At 40.5% G+C, this 19,356-nt stretch overlaps 1 protein-coding gene across 1 annotated transcript in view; it reads left to right on the top strand.

Annotated features, from left to right (window-relative positions):
* Nucleotides 1–17,886, top strand: part of FCRL6 (Fc receptor like 6) — a 36,045-nt gene extending 18,159 nt beyond the window's left edge. Inside the window, exons 5-11 of the mRNA XM_023502092.2 lie at nucleotides 388–665; nucleotides 1,526–1,649; nucleotides 3,552–3,576; nucleotides 4,899–4,981; nucleotides 6,492–6,563; nucleotides 16,804–16,835; nucleotides 16,913–17,886. Coding sequence (XP_023357860.1) covers nucleotides 388–665; nucleotides 1,526–1,649; nucleotides 3,552–3,576; nucleotides 4,899–4,981; nucleotides 6,492–6,563; nucleotides 16,804–16,835; nucleotides 16,913–16,975 — 677 coding nt within the window. The 3' untranslated portion in view covers nucleotides 16,976–17,886. The remainder of the gene's footprint in view (nucleotides 1–387; nucleotides 666–1,525; nucleotides 1,650–3,551; nucleotides 3,577–4,898; nucleotides 4,982–6,491; nucleotides 6,564–16,803; nucleotides 16,836–16,912) is intronic.
* The last annotated feature ends 1,470 nt before the right edge of the window (nucleotides 17,887–19,356 follow it).

Genomic DNA, 19,356 nt, shown 5'->3' on the forward strand with positions numbered 1-19,356 from the left:
TTTCTTATCTGTAAAATGAACTAGAAAAGATGGCAAATTATTCCAGTCTCTTTACCAAGAAATGGTGTCACAAAGAGTCAGACACAAACAAATATTATCTCCTTTGATCCTCACAATAACTCTGTGAGTTAAATATTGTCATTATCCCTTTTTTACAGTTCAAAAAACTAAAACAGACAAATATTAAATTACTTGCCTTGGGTCCCACAGCTAATAAATGTCTGAAGCTAGATTTGAACTCAAGGTTTCATGACTCCGGGACAGTGTATCATCTAGCTATGATGAACTAGTGCTCAGTTTCCTCCTGCTTTTCTAGCCCTTAACTCCCAGCCCCCCCCCCCAACACTCCTCCATTCTTTCTTGACACTAAATCTGACTTCTCCCCAGAGTTGTTCCCTCGACCTAAACTAAGAATCAAAAATTCCACGGAAGCCATGGTGGGGAGCTCAGTGAACTTGAGCTGTGAGACACAACTACCCCCTCAGAGGTCCGCCTCCCGGCTCTACTTCTCCTTCTACAAGGATAATAGGACCATACGAGGCAGAGACGAGTCCCCAGAATACCGCATTCCAGCCACCATAATAGCAGGGACTGGGTTTTACTGGTGTGTGGCAGCCACGGAGCATGACCAAGTCCAGAAACAGAGCCTCGAGCTGGAAATTCAAGTGAGTGAGAAAGGGGGGTGGGAGTGGGAACCAACCTGGGGAAATAGTGGAGAAAGGCTGCCTGTCGAGTCTGGAAAGTGTGAATTTAAGTGAAGCTAGGAGAGTAACAGCTCTAAAGATGAAAGGAAAGAATGACCTTTGCTATTAATATAAAACTGGCAATGCCCCATAGGAGGACAGAAGGCATCCAGAGCCCATCAGACTCTGTAACTCATCTGTCCTTTCGATTCCATTATCTCATCTTCACCTGACAGTGTCATAGGAGGGGACATGGTACAACTTCAGGGTGACAAGTAAAGGTGCTCTGCCTGCAGTCCTGTACCAATTTTCTCACAAGGGGAAATCCTTGGTAACAAGTTCAAATGATCACAAAAGACTTGTTCCTCCTTCCTCTTCTCTGTGATATTAAAGGGGGATGCAGCGAATTATCTTGAAAATAACTCCCAATTTAAAAAGTGAGATTACAACTAGATTTCTATAGAGAGAATACAGTCTCCCCAAATGGACTATATCTGAGATCAGGACTTATTAAGCTCTGTACCCCACTGCCCAACACAGTCCTAGGCTAATGTTAGCAGCTCAGTAAATGCTCCTTTCCTCTGCTTCTAATCCCATTCCTGAAATATCTCAACTTAATGGGGAAATGATGAGACTTCTCTATAAATTAAAACTTCTCTCATACATTGCTCCTGGAACTGAGCTGATCCATTCATTGTTCTCAATCTCTCTTTCCCTGCAGAGGTACAGAAACCAGGGAGCCCAGGGACTTTTCAGTTTCACAACTTGTTAGGTTAGGCTTCCCTATCCTATCCCTCAAAATAGCTTAGGAAAATCTTAGCAACCAAGTGTTTCTCATTTAGGGCTCTACATCTATCCCCTTGGGGCACAGGAGGAGCCAGCTGGTTCTGGGGATTCTGGTCTTGTTTGTCATGACTGGCATCAGTGCATCCTTTCTACTTTATTTCAGGGTCTTGAAGAAAACAGGTCAGTATCTTTTTTTGGCATCCTCTGGTGAAAATCCTGGCTACAATCCCAAAACGAACCTTTACCATGCACCCGAAAACTCACCCTCTCTTCTCACCCCTCAGAAGGGGGCACTCTGACATTTCATATACTCAAAGAATACTCTGGACCTGAGGGGGGAATAGGACTGTAAAAATCAAAACTTAAAAAAATGAAAAAAAACTGGCTTTAATAGCACATTAGTAAGAAGCAGCCTGCTTCAGTGACAAAACCTTGGCTAAGCAGTTAAGATAAGCCAGTAGGCAGCTCTGGGAAGGAGCAGTAAATAGTTTAAAAACTTTTAAATCATTGCTGACCATGTTTGGAAATACTGCTTCTGAAAAGGGGAACTCTGTGTGGGTGTGATTATGGTTGAAAAGACAGATAATCACAATATTATTAGTTTACATTTCTAGAGCATTTTAAGATATACAGATTGACAACTTTGTAAGGCAGGACAAGTATGATCTCCACATTACAGATGAGCAATCAAACCTTAGAATGGCAAAGTGACTTTCCCACGGGGACTTACATGGCTGGTAAATGCCAGAACTGAAACTCCAGCTAAGGTCTTGGGACTCTCTAATAGGACCAGTGATGTAGAGTTGAAACGGACCTCACAGACCATCAAGTTCAGTCCATTTATTTTGTAGGTGAGGTTAAATAATTTCCCAAGTGATTGTCTAGCAATCCTAAACTCAAGTGATGAGAGTAGAAGACAGAAAAAGGAATGAGGTCTGAGGAATAATACTTCAAACTCTCAAGCCCATGCAAACATGTAGGGATCCCCATTCAAAATGTGTATAGTACCTTGTTTTTATCAATAATAACTACAATAATAGGTTTCTTTTTTCCTGAGTGTTACAGTTTAAAAAGCACTTTACCTATATATGTTTCATTCAATCCTCAGTACATCCCTCTAGGGATAGTTATGTCTCTCCCACTTATAGGGATTCTTAATCTGAGGTCCATGTTTATTTGTTTGAATATTTCAATAATTGTTCTTAATATAATTGACTTTCTCTGTAATACTATAGATTTTATTCTGTGCATTTAAAAGCACTATTCTGAGAAGGGGTCCATAGGTTTCAACAGATTGCCAAAAGGGGTCCATGAACTGCTGCATGTAACCCCAAATGCCTTTGTCTCCAGGAAATCCCAGAGAACCCTCACCCTCTCCTGTGCTAACTAGTTGTCTCCTTTTCAGAACCTTCTCCTTATACCGTTGGCCCCTCCCTTTAGTTTCTACCAGTCCCAAGAGAAGTTGTCCAAATTCTTCAGTGATAAGGAGGAACAGGAATAGAGATAAGGATTGACCTGTGATTTTGTTGTTATAGGGTACTCCTAAATGAGGGAAACTTCTCTGCCAATGCAGGCTGGCTGGCACCTACCCTGCAATTTATAGTTCCAGAGAGATGCCCAAGTACTGAGAGGTCAAATGACTCAGGAGAGTCAGCATTGTCAGAGATGAGCTCTGAATCGAGGTTTTCCTAGTTTCAAGGGGAGGAAAGGAAACAGAGAAATCAGCCTCCATTTAATCTTCAGTGATGGAGAATTCATCAGCTACAGAAGCAGCTCTTTCCATTTCTGATGATTCATTGTTAGGAATTTTATCCTTAAATCAAACCAAAAATCTGTCTCTCTGCAACTTACAAACAACTTCTCCTGGTTCTAAACTCAGGAACTAAGCAGAACAAGCCTAATTTCTCTTATGTAAGACAGGATTTCAAATATTTGAAGATAGCTACTATGTGCCCCCACTCCATAACTTCTCTATGACTAATCATTCCCATGGAAACATGGACACACAAATGTGGCAAAAGCACAATGTGAAATATCTACTGGATTCCTGTTAGTTATTTTTATACGTACTTGATTTTACAGGAGCTGCTACCCCAGATCCTGCCAGGTGAGTCTGCTGTCTTCATGTTATAAAAGTTATTGATTATTCCTTAGATACCAACAGTGGCCCAAGTAGTATAGACACCCCAAGACCCAATCCCTGCCCTTGGTGAGAACCTTCCTCACCAAAGTTAATACACAGCTGACCCAATAAATCATATAGTTTTTGTCTTGCTTATGCCCTGTGGGGTTTAGACAGGAAGGCAGTCTCAGGAAAGAGTGAAAAGGCAGGGTCAATGGTGGCAGAGTGAGAAAAGAAGGAAAAACAGGCTGCCCTTTCTTCCATTACCATTGCTATTGTATCTTGAGGAGGTCACCTGGGAAAAGTCAAGAAAACATAACTGCTGGTAAAGGACATTAGGGAAGAATGGGAATGAGCCATTTCCAAGGACAGCATCCAAACACAAGGCTAACCTGCTGTCTCCACCACCTTCAAAATACATACTCTCAAGTCTGTCTAACTCAGTCTTTCCTAATCCTTTATTTGTCCTCCTTTCCACTCTTCCCTTTGGGATGCTCCTTCATGGTTAGCAAATATTCCTTCATCCTAAATCTCTTTTTTCAAGATTTGTCCCCGTGCAAACTAGCTTTCTTTTGAAGATCCCATATCACTTGGCACTCCTTTTGTGACAATATATTCTTTTTCTCACACCTTCTGACACATTAGGGCCTGGGAAGAGATTTAATATACTCCTTGTTCTCCACTGCCATTATCACTCAGCAAAACCACCTTTTCTCCTTAAAATTACCTGTCCAGATTCTAGTTGTTGCCATCCAGAGACTTTCAGATCATTCTCCTTTCTCCCCAATAAGTTCACTATTTACCTTATAATCTTCTTCACTTCAATCCCTGCTCCCTTTTAAATTGTCTTTCTAAATATTTATCTTCCTCAATTCTCCTGATCTCTGTCTTCAGTCTACAATAGCTACACAGAGAAATGGTTATACTTTATATTCTAGCCTCAACCCAACTTAGATGAATTTCAGAAATCCTTGTTATGGCTCCATCGCTGGTCCTTCTTGAAAAAGCTTCGGGGTTATTGATTTTCTTCGGTAGTCTGACATGAGTTTTCGTTCTCTACTGTCTATGTTTCTCGTGGTTTAGGATTCTTCTTAGATTATATCATCTCTCAGGATAGTTTTAGGAGAAATCATCTCAAAAAAGTTAGCTGTACAGCCCTATGGGTTAACCCCCCACAAAAAGAACAGTGCCCTAAGTCTATTATGAATTGCTAGTCCCCTTCTCCCAGCCCAGCCCAGAATCCACAATTTGTTTTATAGAGTTACCTTTCCTCAATGTTCATTTGCATTATTCTCTGTGTTTCTTAGGGGTGCATTCTTCCCAGGTACTCCAGAAACCCCTAAAGCCTCCTCATCACCAGACCTGGAGTCTTGTCCAGTGTATGTCAATGGTAAGGGTCAAGCTGCTCTGCTGGACTGTTCTGTCCACTGGAGACAGAGAAAGACCTCTTTGAAAAAGAGGATGAAGAAGTCATGGGCTTCAGAGCTTCCTCGGACACATCTGGGAGGACAATATTAATATTAATAATAATAATAATAAATATTAACTCACAAAGGGGCAACCAGATGGAACAGCAGATAGAACCCTGGGCCTAGGGTCAGGAAGAGTTATCTTCTGAGTTCAAATCTGGCCTCAGACACTAGCTAAGTGACTCTGGGCAAGTCACTTAAGCCTGTTTGCCTCAGTTTCCCCATCTGTAAAATGAGCTAGAGAAGGAAATAGCAGCCCAATCCAGTATTTTTTGCCAAGAAAACTCCAAATGGGGTCATAAAGAGTCAGAAATAACAAATCAATAACTAACTCACATTTTATTTTAATGCTTACAGAACATCTCCTCCCAAAAAACATTTATATTAGGTAGTATTCGCATAATTATTCCCATTTATAAGAGTAAGGAATGAGACTCAAAGATATCACACCGGTAGATCAAGGTCTTTCCTTCTCTTTTGCCAATAAGAAGTAAACAGAGAGCAGTAAGAGTGGACATGGCAGAACTAGTAATAGAGAAGGAGAAAAACAGAAGGCAGCAAAAGAGCAGAGCTTTCATTGTTGACAATAACAATAATAATAGCTAGTATTTTATAGTGCCTACCATGTGCCTAATGCTTTACAAATATTTCATTTAATCTTCATAGTTTGGGAGGGAGATTCTATTATTTTCCCCATTTTCTAGTTAAGGAAACTGAAACAGAGATTAAGTGGCTTGCCAAGTCATACAGCAGACTTAAGTGTCTAAGGTTACATTTAAATTCAGATCTTCCTGACTCCTGGTCTAATGCGCTATCTTCTAGGCCACCTAAAGCTAAAGAAACCATCTGTGACCCAATTCCTATCCTTGGTTACCTCTGAAGGCCTGATCATCACAATCTGTCTGCTATTGTGCAAAGTGCTGAACTGGCTGTCTGCACACCCCAGTTCTTTCTAGTCCTGACTGCCACTTGCTCTAAGTATAACCATGAACAAGGTTATATTCTCTTGGGTAGCCTTGGTTTCCTAATCTATAAAATGGTGAATTGAACTAAATGGCTTGAGAGTATAGGGGAATGAATAAAGGACTAAGAATCTAAAGAGGCTGGATTTTAGACCCTGGCTATGGGTATCTGGACCTCCATTTCAATTCTGACAAAAATGAGAGGGTTGACTAGGGGAGAAGTAGGTTCCCTTCTGACCTTGGCACTCTACAGGGTATTTTTAGCGTCTTTGGCCCCGTATTTTCCAAAGCAAGTCTCTTTACCCCTCTCCCACTACTGTGCCCCTTGCTATGAAAATATATAGTTTCCTTCCCTTTAAAAGTGCCCTCAGCTAACCCCGGTGACTCCATGCCTGGGATGGAAGACAGAGGAGGAATTCATGGTCTTGGATTGGGTGGCTCATTTTTAAAATCTCATTTCTCCTTCTAGTGAATCCTCTGGATGAGAAGAATGAAAATATTGTCTATTCTGAGGTATTTTTCAGGGAACAGAAAAAGAAAGGTGAGTAACTAGGAGTGGATGACATTGGGGAAGGTCAGGAGCAAGGGAAACTGTTTGCACTCTTCCCCTTCCCCAAGACTTCTTTCTCCAACTCATAGCTCAGGTTTGCTCAAAAAACTTCACTGGCTTCCAATTACTCTATAAAATAAAGTAAAATAAACTCTTTAACCAGCATTTAAAGCTTTCCATAAGTTAGTTCCAACCTATTTAAAGGTTCTTTTTTTTTTAATCATGAGATTTAATGAACATCAAAATTTCAATATATGATAAACATCCCCTAAATTCTATTTTCTCATCTTCATCCTCAATCCTATTTCCCCTATGACTTGGGGATCCACCTATCCCATGGGGATGTGCCCGCTGGGTTTCCCATCCATAAAGAACAAATTTCCCTTATATCAGGATCTCTTCCTCTCACATTTCTCTTACACTAACTTAACCCAGACAACACTGAATCCCTGGCTGTGCTCTCCATCTGTGGCCATCCCTCCTTCGGTATTCCCCAATGCAACACTCCTAAAGGGGGACTCAGAACACTCCTTGTCCCCCACTGTCATTTCCAGGCTCTCCTTTTGAGCAACCTTTCCCCATTTTGAAGTTCACTCTATTAAAACCTTTTACCCTCTACAGATAATGGGGACTATTGTATATTGTTCCCTCCTTCCTCATACACATCTATCCCCAGCTCTGGGTCATTCTCCCTCCTTTCTTAAGGAATTCAGCACTTAGCTCACTATCTTATTCTCTACCCCAACACCTACCCTTATATTTTGGGGATGTCAACATTCATGGTGATGTTCCCACAAATACCCCAACTTTCTGTCCCTCAGCTTCTTCATATTTCATGGCCTATTTCTCCATTCCACTTCAGTTGTCCACAGGGATCCCATTTCCTACACATTCCTCTTCTTTGACCAAAAACTCTGGCATTAGACTGTAACATCCTATCAAGGCAGCTAGATAGAATAGGATAGAAAAATAATAGAAAGTATACAGGCTAGTAGCCAGGAAGACTCATGTTCCTGAGTTCAAATTGGGCCTAAGACACTTACTAGCTATGTGACCCCAGGCAAGTCATCTAAACCTGGTTATATCCATTTCCTAATTGATAAAATGAACTGGAAAAGAAAATGACAAAACTACCAAAAAAAAACCCACACCAAAAGAGGTCATTAAGAGTTGAACAAAACTTAAATGACTGAACAACAATAAAGCTTCCTATTATTCTATCTCTCCCTTTGACTCATCATCCCTCCTTTAATACTTTCCCTTCCTCTTCTGCTCTGACCCCTGTCCTGATTGCACTTTTTTCTCTTCCTTATTTTAGCCCTATAGTAAACCTCACCCTGTTCCCTGTTTTTGAATTCCTTATCCCCTTGGAGTTGTTTCTCTTCTTAAAATGGAACAAGCCCCTGCAGGGCACCCCTTCCCTCTCCTTCAAAATAGAAATCCTGAAGCTTAGTTGGCTCTGCTTCATGCTTCAGGGGAGCAGCCCTGGATCCAGTAGTTTTAGAGAATCTCCTAGCATGCAAACACTGCCCAGAACAGCTCCCTGCCCAGTAACCTACTGGGAGCTGGTTCCATCACTAGTTCTTCCAGGCTCCAACCAGATATCAGAGATCTCAGTGGTCTCAAGCTTTCTGGAGTGTACCTCCCCCAGATTCAAGCTTTTCAGGAACTTTGTATCCCATTGTGTCTCAGGGAACGTTGGTCTCTTGAAAAGTCCTTATTTTTGTACAAAATGTCCAGTCCCTCTCGTTATGTAATAGCTTATCAGAAACTAACTCTGTCCCATGCTGAGACCTTAGGCCAGGGCCAAGATCTCATTGACTTCAGATCCTGTGAACTAAACTTTTTTTGTTCTTTATTCCAATCTCCAGGAGTTCACAGATCTCTGGCTACTTTGCACAATCTGGGTTAGATGGAAGTGCTTACTACTGTTTCTCTTTTGCCAACTTGACCATTATTTATTTCATTAAATACCCTTTACATTTCTGCTGAGATGTTTGGCAAGAGAGCTGGGCTGCTTTAGGATCTTTCATATCATTATCATTCCAGGAAGTCTACAAACTGCTCTTCTTGCATTACTCCTCTCTGTTTCCTTCACGCATTCTATATGCCAGAAACAGTGGACCAGGAGTGGTTCCTGATCTTATCATGCCCTATTTTAACACAGTACTTTCATAAAGGCTAAAATCCATTCCCTCCACAACTCTCAGACCCCTTGAAAGCTTCTTCATTCTTCAATACTTCCTCCATAAAGCCATTGCTGACCCATCCCACTAAGAATTACCTTACTTTCCTCAAATTCTTTTTATAACTTTTTTATTTTTAAATACATGAAAAGATAGTTTTCAATATTGACCCTTGCAAAACCTTGTGATGCAAATTTTTCTCCCTCCCTCTTCTCTCCTCCTTCCCCATACAAGTATAGATTAAACATATGCAATTCTTCTAAACATATCTCCACAATTTATCACGCTGCACAAGAAAAATCAGATCAAAAAGGGAAAAATTATGAAGAAAAAAAAACAAGTAAGCAAAAAACAACAACAAAAAAAAGGTGAAAATGCTATGTTATGATCCACATTCAGTTCCCATATTCCTCTCCCTGGATTCAGATGGCTTGCTCCATCACAAATCTCTTGGAAGTGGCCTGAATCATCTCATTGTTGGAAAAAACAAATCTATCATAATTAGATCATCATATAATGAGCACAGTTGATCGTGTTGTTGTGTACAATGTTCTCTTGGTTCTACTCACATCAATTAGCATCAGTTCATATAAATCTCTCCAGATCTCTCTAAAATCATCCTGCTGATCATTTCTTATCGAAAAATAATATGAATTACGTTCGTATGTTATAACTTATTCAGCCATTCTCCAACTTATAGACATCTACTCAGTTTTCAGTTCCTAGCCATTACCAAAAAAGAGCTGCTACAGTTTTTGCATGTGGCTCCTTTTCCCTTTTTTTATGATGTCTTTGGGATACAGGCCCAGTGGAGACACTGACGGATTAAAGGGTATGTACAATTGGATAGCTCTTTGGGCATAGTTCCACATCGCTCTCCAGAATGATCCTAAAATTCTCTTAAAGTACTTTGTCTTTACTCTTCATTTTCCCTTCTTACATTTTTCTCATGTCATACTTATTTGTGCACATCTTTCATCCTTCCCATTAGACATAAGTTCCTGGAACTTTATTATTCTTTGTAACCTCAGTATATAGCATAGAGCTTTGCCCATGTTCAGTCCTGTCTGAATTTTCAATGACCCCATTTGGGCTTTTCTTGGCAGAAATGCTGGAGTGGTTTGCCATTTCCTTCTCCAGTTCATTTTACAGATGAGGAACTGAGGCAAGCAGGGTTAATATGGTCACAGCAGCAGTAAGTGTGTGGGGGAAAAATTTAAATTCAGGAAGATAGATCTCGGACTCCAGGCCCTGGCCCTCTGTGCGCTATACCACCTAGCTGTCCTACCGCCTTGCCCATAGAAGATGATAACTAAATATGCATCAAATTGAACAGAATTGAAAAGAGCAGGCTGCAAATGCTCACCTCTGCCAACGCCCTATCAAGAGGCAAAAGAAAAAAGGGGAATCTGATTCCTGACATCAAGAAACCTGTGGTCAAAATAAGGCAAAATAAATTAATATTGAAGAAGAAGCACACAGACTCTAGTTTTAGCTGTCAGAGCTGTAATATGACAGATTTAGGAACTGAAAAATCTGAGGTCTCTCCCTTAGCCTTGCTATGTGAGTAGGAAGCAAATCTTCGCTGTCTCTGAGAATGGGGGAGGGGCCTTACTGCCTCCTAATTCACTGAACCATCTGGGTGAAGAGCCGGTAGGGTGCACATAAGATAGAGCCGGATTACCCACCCCACCAAAAGGTAGGTGGTTACTGCCTAGGGTGCCAAGTTGGGAGGGCACTGTGCTAGGGCACAGAGTGGAAGGAATGGGGCCTGTAGGACACTGGATAAAGGCCCATTGTGAGAACAGTTACCATCAGGGATTGGCAAGGAGAGGGAAAAGGGAAGTGGTCTGCTATATATGTTGCAATATGAAAAATAAGGAAGTATCATAGATGGAGCTTTAACCTAGATCTAGGTAGCAGGGCTAGTTCAAGACCTTCTCTTAAGAAAGAAATAAAATGACATCCATCTTATTCCAAACCTTTCCAAATTCTGGTTCAGTTCAATTTGACAGATTTACAAAGCACCTTATTTGGGCAGAGCATTGTTCTGGGAACCTTACAAAGCTAAATAAGACAGTGCCTGCATTCTTGGAGCATATATTCTCCACAGACTCAAAACAACTTTAAGATCTCACCTGTGGTATAATGGATTTAAAGCCTGAGGACCCAGCCTCAAATTCCAAGCTTGACACATTATCTTGGTGCCCTAGTAAATTATTTGGGATGGCTTGGAGTGCCACCCCAGGTCTGAGGTACATTGTGGTAAGAGAGCATCTCCTCAGAATCGCAGCTCACTAATCCCCACCAATATTCTATTTTAATAGCTAATCACAAGACACAATAGCTCAAAGCAAAAAAACAAAACAACAACAAACCCATTCAACTAAACAGCCCAGCAAAATAAGTGATTTCTTCATATAAATAGGGTTCTATTTTCCCACAGATTACCATACCACTGTTGTTGTTTGTCCTTCGTTCCTGAAGAGGAATGTAACATCGGGGAGATGATGTCATGATGTGCGAGCGAGTGGGATTTAAATAAGGGAGGACTGTGCAAGGTCCCCTGCCTCACTTTCCCCTCCAGAGCCATCTGGGTGCAGTGGCCAGAGAGAAACCAGGAGGACTGGAGATGGCCCTGGATGCAATGGGAGACCTTGGCTTTTTTAAGGTCTCTAACAGTTTAATCACCCATTCAGTGATTAAGGCTAGGTAAGACCATACCACTAGGTAAAAGGAATATACATACAGGAAATATACATGGCAGGGAAAGGGAATAGATAAAATATCTCCTTGAAATATAGGTGTCTGAAGCATGTAGCCAAGGAACACACACATGAGAGAATAAATAACCAGGGAAGACACCTGGACAGACTCACAAGTAGCTGGATTCTACAAGGGTGGTATAGTATGTTGTTAAATAGTTTCAGTCGCGTCCAACTCTGTAATCCTATAAAGGTTTTCTTGGCAAAGACCCTGGTTTGCCATTTCCTTTTCCAGACCATTTTACAAATAAGGAAACTGAGGCAGGCGGGGTGAAGGGATTTGCGCAGTCACCCGGCTGTCGGAGGCTCCGGTCGAGCTCAGATCCTCCTGACTCCAGGTTCTGTGCTCTCCCTCCACTGCGCCGCAGATGGCCACGAAACTCCTTCTTGCAGGATGGAGTCCAAACTCCATCCCTCCAATGCTGCTCTCAGAGCCGATGATGTCACCCTCATCCGCTGGCCCCGGCTTCCAACTGGGAGCTGCTTTCTCCCTTGCAGTCCTTGCCTTGCTGCTTCTAAGCTGCTCTCTGCTACCATCTTCTGGCCTTCACATACTTAGGCATTCTCTCTCAGTCCTTGACTACATTTTTTTTTTAATTTTTGGCCATCTGTGCCCTGAATTGCAGCTGCTATTTGGGGCCGCTGCCCTGCAGGAAGACGTCTCCACTCTGTTAGCCGTAGCCTCCGGAGTTGTTGCAGCTCGCTCAGTCAGGCAGCCAGAAAAATAAAACCCAAGTTATCAAGCTTAGATGAAGGCTGTCTTTTTAAAACTCGATTCCTCTTCTGGGGCTCAGGATCTCCTAACAAAATTTGTATGTGACTTGTGATCAATTCCTTTCTTTTAATCCCATCATGCTTCTAATTGTTCTCTTGGGTTCCCAGAAGTTCTGCTTAGCAAAACTGCACAGGAGCTAGTGATTCCTTGATTTCTAGACTCCTTGTCTCCCTTTGAGGCTCAGCTCAATAGCTGCTTCATACAAGAGAATTTGACAGTTCTTTTAGTGGTTGATAATATTTCCTTCCACACTGAAAACATTTTATTCTGTATTATTCACATACATTTTGCATTTGCATACCTGTGCATATGACGCTAGCCTCCAGCCTTCCATAGAACATAAATTCCTTGAGGATAAAAATGATTTTATTTTTCTTTCTGTATTCCCAGAGCTTAGCCCATTGCTGTGGTTGTTATTAGTTTCAGTAGTGACTTTGTGACACCGTTTGAGGTGTTCCTGACAGAGATACTGGAGTGGTCGGCCATTTCCTACTCATTTTTACAGATGAGGAACCAAGGTAAACAGGGCCAGGTGACTTGCCCCAGATCACAAAGCTAAGTAGGTGTCTGAGGCTACTCAGGATGAATCAGGCTCAGCACTCTGAGCACTATGGCACCATCTAGCTTCCCCTACTGGCATTTAGTAAGTGTTTAATAAATGCTTTTTGAATTTAATTGAATCAGGTTCCTTGGTCTCTAGCCTGAGTTCATGCACATCACCAGATCAGGAACAAAAACCAAGAAGCTTAGAGCTGACAACCTTTGTCTGACTCGTCACTCCTGTTAACCTAACAACCAAATCACTGGACTATCTACAAAACCTCTCTGGGCCTCTGTTCTCTCATCTGTAACATGCAGGCTTTTACTCTGGTCCCTTCCAGTTATCCATTTTATAATCCTAAGCACAGGAAAGAAATGCAAAACATAGCACTCAATTGTCATTGGATTTAGCTCTTAAAGAGACTTTGGAAGCTATCCATTCTAACACACACACACACACACTATATGTATATATATATATATATATATATATATATATATACATATATATATATATATTAAAGATGAGAAAACCAAAGGGCCAAAGAGACTTAGTAAATCTGACCAGCTCCACAAGTTTAGAGTAATAGGGCCAGAATTTGAATCTAGAATCTCTGATTTTATATTCAATTCTTTTCCCTCTGTATCATGTCACTTATGGGGAGAGGGAAGAGAGAAAGTGACATTTATGTTGGAGTTTAAAGAATAGGTAAAAAATTTAATTTTAACAATTAAAAATAGGTAAAAATTTAATAGACAACTAAAAAAAAGTATGAATATACACAGGATGGCAAGCAATCTCTAAAGTGCAAAATTCAGAAATTTTTCCTTGGCTCTTAACTTTCTTGATTTCTGCAATTTTTGACAATGTTAACCAACCCCTCCATTCCTCTCTTATCTTCCATCACTCTGTTCTTTCTGGATTTTCTACCTGTCTGGCCACTCTTTTGCCTGGACCATCCTATTCCTGCTGCCCAGTGAATGAGCATTTCTCTCCATGTAACCTCTTCCTGTACGGTTTCATCAGTTCCCAAGGGTTCAGTGATTATCTCTATGAAGATGACTCCTAAATATATGTAACCTCTTAACCTCTCTCCTTACCACCAGCCCTACATTATCATTGGCCTAGGTACCTGAAACACAACTTGTCCAAAATGAAATTCATTATATTTTCCCCCAAAACCCACCTCCTCCAAACTTTCCCTTTTCTGTTGAAGATGTCCTCAACAGACACTGAGGTTCACAACCTTGAAATTATTCTTGATTCTATTTTTCCTCAGCCCCTCAAGCCAGTCTGTTAAGAAGTTTAGTTGATTCTGCCTTAACCTCTTTTCCCCCATTCCTTACTCATTAGTCCCTACTCTAGTATTACAATATCCTATTAATTAGTTTGTCTGCTTCCAATTTCTTCCCTCCTCACTCTTTGCTCCACACAGCTACCAAATAGATATTCCTAAAACAGTGACCAGTCACTCCCCTTTAACCCTATTGTTGTCTTCAATCATTTCAACTATGTCTGATTCTTGGTGAGCCCATTTGGTGTTTTTCTGGCAAAGACACTGGAGTACTTGCTCATTTTTTTTCTTTAACTCATTTTACAGATGAGAAAACTGAGGCACCCTCTTATTCGGTCGGACAAAAATCTTCAATTGTCTTTTCAACCTCTAGTACTAAAATGCAAAATCCTCAACCTGGCATTTAAAGCCCTTTGTTATCTAGTTGCCACCTTTCCGGCACTATTTCATATTAGTCCAGGTTTTCATGACACTGCTCCCTCCTGATTTTTATACCTGTTGATGGACCCTTCCAGTCTCCTTTGCTGGATCTTCATTCAGGTCATGTGCACTAACAGTGGTTATCCCCCAAAGCTCTGTTCTGGGCCTTCTTAAATCTCCCTCTGTACTCTTTCAATTAGTTTATCTCATCAACTCCCATGGATTCAATTATAATTTCCATTCTGATAATATTCAGAAATACTTACCCAACTCTAACCTTTCTTATGTTCTCCAATCTTACAACTGCAATTGTTCTCTTTCTCTGGAATTACCTGTCTCCTGATTCTGCTCCTGCTGGCCTTTTCACCCAATGGTAAGCCTTCCTAGAATCTCCATTTCTGGAAGGGCCCAGACCAGCTATCCTTGATTCCCTGACATAAACCACTGTGCCCTTGCCTTTCTACCTCAGCACTCCCCCACACACACCTTTGCAGCTTCCTTCTTGTGTACTGTCTTCCTCCATTACTATATGTCCTCAAGGACATAGACAGTCTTTCTTTTTGCCTATTTTTTATCCCTAAAGCTTACCTCAGCACCTAGCACATAATAGGTATTTAATAAATGCTTGTTCACTGACCGACTAGTTCCCTTCATAAGCTCTATATTTTACATAATAATACACTTCCCTCCTCCATTTTTGGCCTTTGTCTGCAATGTATTCCCTCCACCTTCCTCTCTTTCTCTTAGAATCTTTAGCTTCAGATTTTTCCTAATTCCTTCCCCCACCTCATTCTCTCACTCTTTTGAGATCACTTTGTATTACATAATAGGTACTTAGTATTTCTTATTAGGTATGTATTACATATGCCAGTAGAATATAATCTCCTTGAGGGCAGGGACTCTCATTTTTGCTTTTGTATGTATAACATCTAACACATTTGTTGCTATTTAGTCATAGCTGATTTTTCTTGCTCCCATTTGAGTTTCTTGGCAAGGATACTGAAGGGATTTGCCATTGTCTTATCTAGCTTATTTTACAGATGAGGAACTGAGGCAAACAGAATTAAGTAAGTTGCCCAGTTTAATATCAGTTCAATAAACATTTATTTAGCACAAATGTTTATTGAACTGAACACTATGAGATAAAATAGGCTGGTAAGGCAGGGAGGCATCAGACTGTAAAAGAGGTTGGATGTCAGACAAAGGAACTTAAACCTTATTCAACCCATTATTTAATGGGTGATTGTTGAAGAGACACAATAAAGATATAAACATTGAAGAACCAAATACATTGGGTGACTCAATGAAGGATTTTTTCTGCATATCCACCCTTCCTACTCCAAATTCTATCCTGCTCTATGACCAGTAGTGATGAGACATTCAATTTTTTTAAAAAATTAAATACCTATTAAGTACATAGTACTAAGTCAGGTGCTAGGGATACAAAAGTATAAATGAAACATGACTTCTCAGAGCTTAACTTTCATATGAGGATATTGGGAAAGAGACTTTGTGATTTGAAGAATTAAGTGGGCACCAAAAGAGAGGAAATTTAATTGGTTTTACAGTTACAGATGAAAGATTTCTGTGTATTCTTACTCTGGAATGGATAAAATACACACAAAATCATGAACTGATATAACCAAAAACAAGGGGATAGGGCTTTGGATTTGACCCAAGGTCAGACAATGGAACTAAAGAAGAGAAGGAAATTCTTGTGACAACAACATAAAGAGCAGGTTTGAGATGGGAGCAGCAGCATTTTGAGCTTGAAAAGCTTAAAAAGCAGGTGGAAATTTGATCGAGATAAAGATGTCTCACAAACAGTTATAGCAAGGTTGTCCAAAGGCCCAGGGAAGGGGTCAGGACTGGAGATATTGATTTTTTAAAAGTCTTAGATATCACAAGAAAGAGAATGGAAGGAGAAAAGAAAACCAAGGATAGAGCCAGTTATAGAGGGGAAAGGGAAAATAGCCAGAAAATACGATGGAGTAGTTCATAAGGAAGAAGGATAATAATGTAATGTCATAGAAATCAGGGAAGGACAGAGCATTGGGGGAAAAGGGTGGTTGGCAATGACATGTTATAAATTAGAAGTCAATCTCCTAATGCCCCTGGGGTCATCCTACTTTCCATTGTTTTCTACAGTAGTCTCATTCACCCTCAAGCTGGACAGCAAGGGATAATGTGTGAAGGGGATGAGCAAATGAGGTTTAATGCCTGACCCTGCACTTTCCTTTCATTTCATAGCTATCTCCCAAGACCCATCCCCAAGGAAAGAGGTAAGTATAGCTCCCCAGTATTTTCATTTGCTCCATTTCCCTATTCCCTTCTTCTGATGAAGTTACTTTCTCTATAGGACTTCTCTGTCATCTATTCCAAGATGAGGTTGCCACAGAATCAGAAACTCTCACCTGCATAAGGGAATAAATATAGGAGACCCAGCCCACCAGGCACATACAAGGAATGATGACAATTCTACTTTGGTGATCCCCAATTCCCCACACCACCACCACCATCAACCCTCTATGTCATGATGTTCTTCAGAGAACCTGGAAAAAGACCACCTCCAACAAGGGAGCCATTTTCCTGCAAACCAGAAGATGAAAATGAGCCTTTTTTCCCTCTGTAAAGAGTACAGGAGTCCCTGGCCATTCACCCACCACTGAATCATTGACTGAAACATGGTAGATTTCCCAGAAGATAAGCAACTAGAGTTGAGAATGGGTCATAGCAATCTCCTTGGCCAAGATGGAAATAATGTTATCTTCTTTCATTCTAGTTAAGAGCTAGTCTTATCTGCTTTTTTCCCTCTGTATCTGTGTTGGGCAAGAATAGTATTTGTCCCTGGATGTTATTACCTTATCCTGAAGTATAGCCAGGTGAGAGGCTCCTTGTTGTGTTCTAATTTGTAAGATGGAAGGCAGCTCAGTTCTGCATCCCTTGGAAAAGAACTTCAGAGGTGATTCTCTGAGTTCTGACCTGATGACTGATCCTACAGAATGTGAGTCATACATTGAATTTTTAACTGTGTACATTATTTTGCCCACCCAACTTACATTTCCTAGAAATCCTGGGTTGAACGTAACTTCTGTACTGTTTGAGAATCTCAGAGTCCAAGAGAAGTAATTACCCAGTCACTTCATAATTATTTTGTTATCCATCGTTTCATCATTTTCATATACTGTTTATTTTGCTTATTGATTCTGTGCCAAGAATAAAAGCAGTTATATGCTCCAAACCAAACAAAAATAATAAAAACATTTACATAATTCTATGAAGTTTGTTATGCATTTGAGATAGGTTGTCTCATTAATCCTCACAATAACCCTGTGAAGCAGGTGCTACTGATATACCCATTTTATGTGGGAGGAAACTCAGAGGTCAAATGACTTGATTTAGTGTCTAAAACAGGCTCTGAATTAAGATATTACTGATTCCAATTTAGCACTCTATTAACTGTGTTGTGGTACATCTTTAGGCAAACCATTTCACTTCTGAGTAATTTTGCTTTCTCATCTGTATCCTGGGACAGCTTGGACGCTCTCCTTAAGGACCCTAGTGTTCTATCATTCTATCTCAGAGCTTCAAGTTGCTTTGGCCTTTGAGGCTTTGCTGAGAAAGCTTAACAAAGAAATTCACCAGGACTCAACAGACCAGCTTTGCTAGTCTTATGATGTATAGAATCCTCAATATGCAATTTCCTCTTAGGGGACATAGCTGAGAAGCTAGATGTCCCATAGGAATGTCAAACCCAACATGGTCTCTCAAGGAGACAGCTGGTAGCAGAGTGAATAGAGAAATGGGCTTGAAATTTTAAAAAGAGTTCAAATCCAGCCTCAGACACTTAATACCTGTTTCCTCAACTGTAAAAGGGAATGATAATAGCACTTACCTTTCAGGATTGTTGTAAGGATCAAATGAGAAGGTACCGAGCAGTGTCTGGCACTTGGTAGTTGCTACATAAATGCTTATTCTCTTCTCCCACCACCTTCTTCAAGGTAGCCCATTCCACTATTGGATGGCTCTGATAATTAGGAAGTTTTTATATCATACTCAACCTGCCTCTTTGTAACTTCTCTCCCAAGAGACCTCAGGGACTCAGAAAACCAAGTCTAACATCCTTGTCGACAAGATAACATGCACAAAAATGATCTTGGACTTCCTAAATATTCTCTTCTCAAACTAAATATCCCCATTTCCTTCAGGAGTGTGTTGATGACAGACATGATGCCCAATCCTCTCTGCACTATCACAGGGTAACACAGCTAACTAAGCCAGGGTTCTCCTAAACTAAATCCATGTCTCCTGTCTAATTTACCATGTTGACTCAAATCAGCACTCATTGATTGTTTTATTGATTATCTGGACCTTAAAAAGTAATGAAAAAAGATACTTAGCTTTGCATTATTTTTTCTTTAAAATTGAGTGCTAACTTTCACTGGGGGAGTTTTCTTATCTGGAAAATAGTGAAAGCAGAGACCCAGGTCCTAAATCTCAGCACTATGGTAAAAAATAAAATAAAATTTGTATACTTAAGGCATATACAGGTATTGGAGGAAAACAACATATATACAGATCAATAAATGCTAAATAAGTATGTAGCCCCTGGATTATGTACATGGAGCCCCTAGAATAGCTATCCCAAGTTAAAGGTAGGCTATATCCTGATATCCTATTTGTGTAGGTATAGGATCTACACAAAACATAAGTCCTCTGCTGATATTTTTATCTCTTCTCAAGCCAGCCAGAGCACATGATTAATTAAAAGCAAAGGCACTCAAAAAATTGTATGATAAGAAA

Source organism: Sarcophilus harrisii, chromosome 4, assembly GCF_902635505.1.
Source record: "Sarcophilus harrisii chromosome 4, mSarHar1.11, whole genome shotgun sequence".
Classification (NCBI taxonomy): Eukaryota; Metazoa; Chordata; class Mammalia; order Dasyuromorphia; family Dasyuridae; genus Sarcophilus; species Sarcophilus harrisii.